Source organism: Lucilia cuprina, chromosome 4, assembly GCF_022045245.1.
Source record: "Lucilia cuprina isolate Lc7/37 chromosome 4, ASM2204524v1, whole genome shotgun sequence".
NCBI classification, from domain to species: domain Eukaryota; kingdom Metazoa; phylum Arthropoda; class Insecta; order Diptera; family Calliphoridae; genus Lucilia; species Lucilia cuprina.
The window spans coordinates 84,989,520-84,991,602 of record NC_060952.1 but is presented as its reverse complement, the minus strand read 5'-3'; the positions used below and the strand labels follow the sequence as shown (position 1 = coordinate 84,991,602).

The window sequence follows — 2,083 nt, the reverse complement described above, 5'->3', positions numbered from 1 at the left end:
ATCTATCTATCTATCTATCTATCTATCTATCTATCTATCTATCTATCTATCTATCTATCTATCTATATATATATCTATCTATCTATCTATCTATCTATCTATCTATCTGTCTGTCTATCTGTCTGTCTGTCTGTCTATCTATTTATCTATTTATTTATCTATCTATCTATCTATCTATCTATCTATCTATCTATCTATCTATCTATCTATCTATGTTGTTGAATTCACAAAGATTCGCTGTCGAAAATATAACAACGCATTGCCGAAATGAATCAAATTTAAGCGAAATGACAACGATGCGTTGTCAAAATTGCAATAGTGGTTGTCAGAGAGATATGTAAACTTTTGAGAACATATTGTATTGACTTCGACCAGGATACCCTAAGAAATTGCCTATTAAAATTCTTATTAAACACCATAGCTTTCAGTAAGAATTATTTATTTAAGAAATTGGTGACTCTTTTTAATTCTGTATGAGATCGGTCCATATTTAAACCAAGCCATATTCCGAATAACACTCTAATATCTATATTCAAAGCTCTTCTTCTTGCTGAACTGATTTCAAATTTCATAATTGAGTCAAAGTTCTACTTAACATAGCAGTCATTATAACTCAATGCACTATAATGATATTAAGTATAAAATGCTCCCTTACTCTTATTATGTGTAAGTCTTTAATTAAAAAACTTTTTATTTAATATATATGGTATTTGCTTAATATCTAAACCCACCTACAAAAAAAGTTTATTTTTATGTTCCTTGAACAAATCCACCCAAAAATACTGATAAAAAAGCTTTTACAACAATAAACTTATTAAAAACTCATTAGTAACTGCTATAAAAATAAAAGTCATAACAACAATAAATGATCATCATATTAATGACAAGTTGTTGAAAAATGACGAAAAAGTACTTATATATAACAAAATAAATACATACAAGTATGAAGTAGATATATAATAAACTTTTCTTCTGTGTTTTATTTTAGTTTAAGTAGCGGATGATTATTTTTTTTTTTGTGAGTTACAGCAAATGAAAATAAATTATTTCAACAGAGGTTTGGGTTTTTTTTAAGAAATAAACATTTATCGTAAAAATTTATATATGGTATGGTAAGGTCAGTAAATATATGTATGAGTAACATTATCATCATCATTTAGCAAAAGGCCAACCCCACAATCGTATATAACACTAACATAAACACACCTCAGTGCAAGTGTGAGTTAAATTACCGAGTATTTGTAAATCTGTCAGAGCGTATGTGTTTGTTTGAACTATGGTCCATTAGGTTTTAATGAATGCCCATTCAACATAGTTCTGTTGTTTATTATAGCATGTTACAGTGGTTAATCGAACATGAAAAATAGGAAGATTTTTTTTACCTTAAATATAGAGAGTAGCCATGTAAAAGTACCATAATGGAATAGTTAATAGAAATCCTAGGGCCATAAAATGGTCAAAAGCTAGTCTTCAAACAAGTTTAGTTGTGAATAGTTCTATTCATATACTAGGCCAGAAACAGGTTCATAAAATGGTCAAAAAATAGTCTTCAGAAAAGTCCAGTTATGTGAGTCATAGTAAGTATGCCCTACACCACTATAGTGGAGACTCTCTTTCGTTTGTGCTGATATTTGTAGCAGCTATAAATATTGGTTATACAGCCACCTTAATGTACGTATACCAATCGTCTCAATATCACTTTCTAAGTCGATTTAGCCATGTCCGTCCGTCTGTCTGTATCGCTGCCTTGAAATCAGTTCATTATTACGCTTCTCATAATTACGTTAAACGTTCTATTATATCAACAAAATTTGACACCAGAATCCATACAAACTCTCCTTCAGAAAATGACTTGGAGGTTAAAAGTCATTTATAAACACTAATAACACGATTTTACGTAAATAGATAGACAGACAGACAGACAGACAGACAGACAGACAGATAGATAAATAGACAGATAGACAGATAGACAGATAGATAGACAGACAGACAGACAGACAGACAGACAGACAGACAGATAGATAGACAGACAGATAGACAGACAGATAGACAGACAGACAGACAGACAGACAGATAGACAGAT

General features: G+C 30.4%; 1 protein-coding gene across 1 annotated transcript in view; it reads right to left on the bottom strand.

Annotated features, from left to right (window-relative positions):
- LOC111677279 (tachykinin-like peptides receptor 86C) overlaps nucleotides 1–1,417 on the bottom strand; it is a 13,042-nt gene extending 11,625 nt beyond the window's left edge. The window contains exon 1 of the mRNA XM_046947943.1: nucleotides 1,383–1,417. Within this exon, the coding sequence (XP_046803899.1) occupies nucleotides 1,383–1,417 (35 nt within the window). The remainder of the gene's footprint in view (nucleotides 1–1,382) is intronic.
- Between the last annotated feature and the right edge of the window lie 666 nt (nucleotides 1,418–2,083).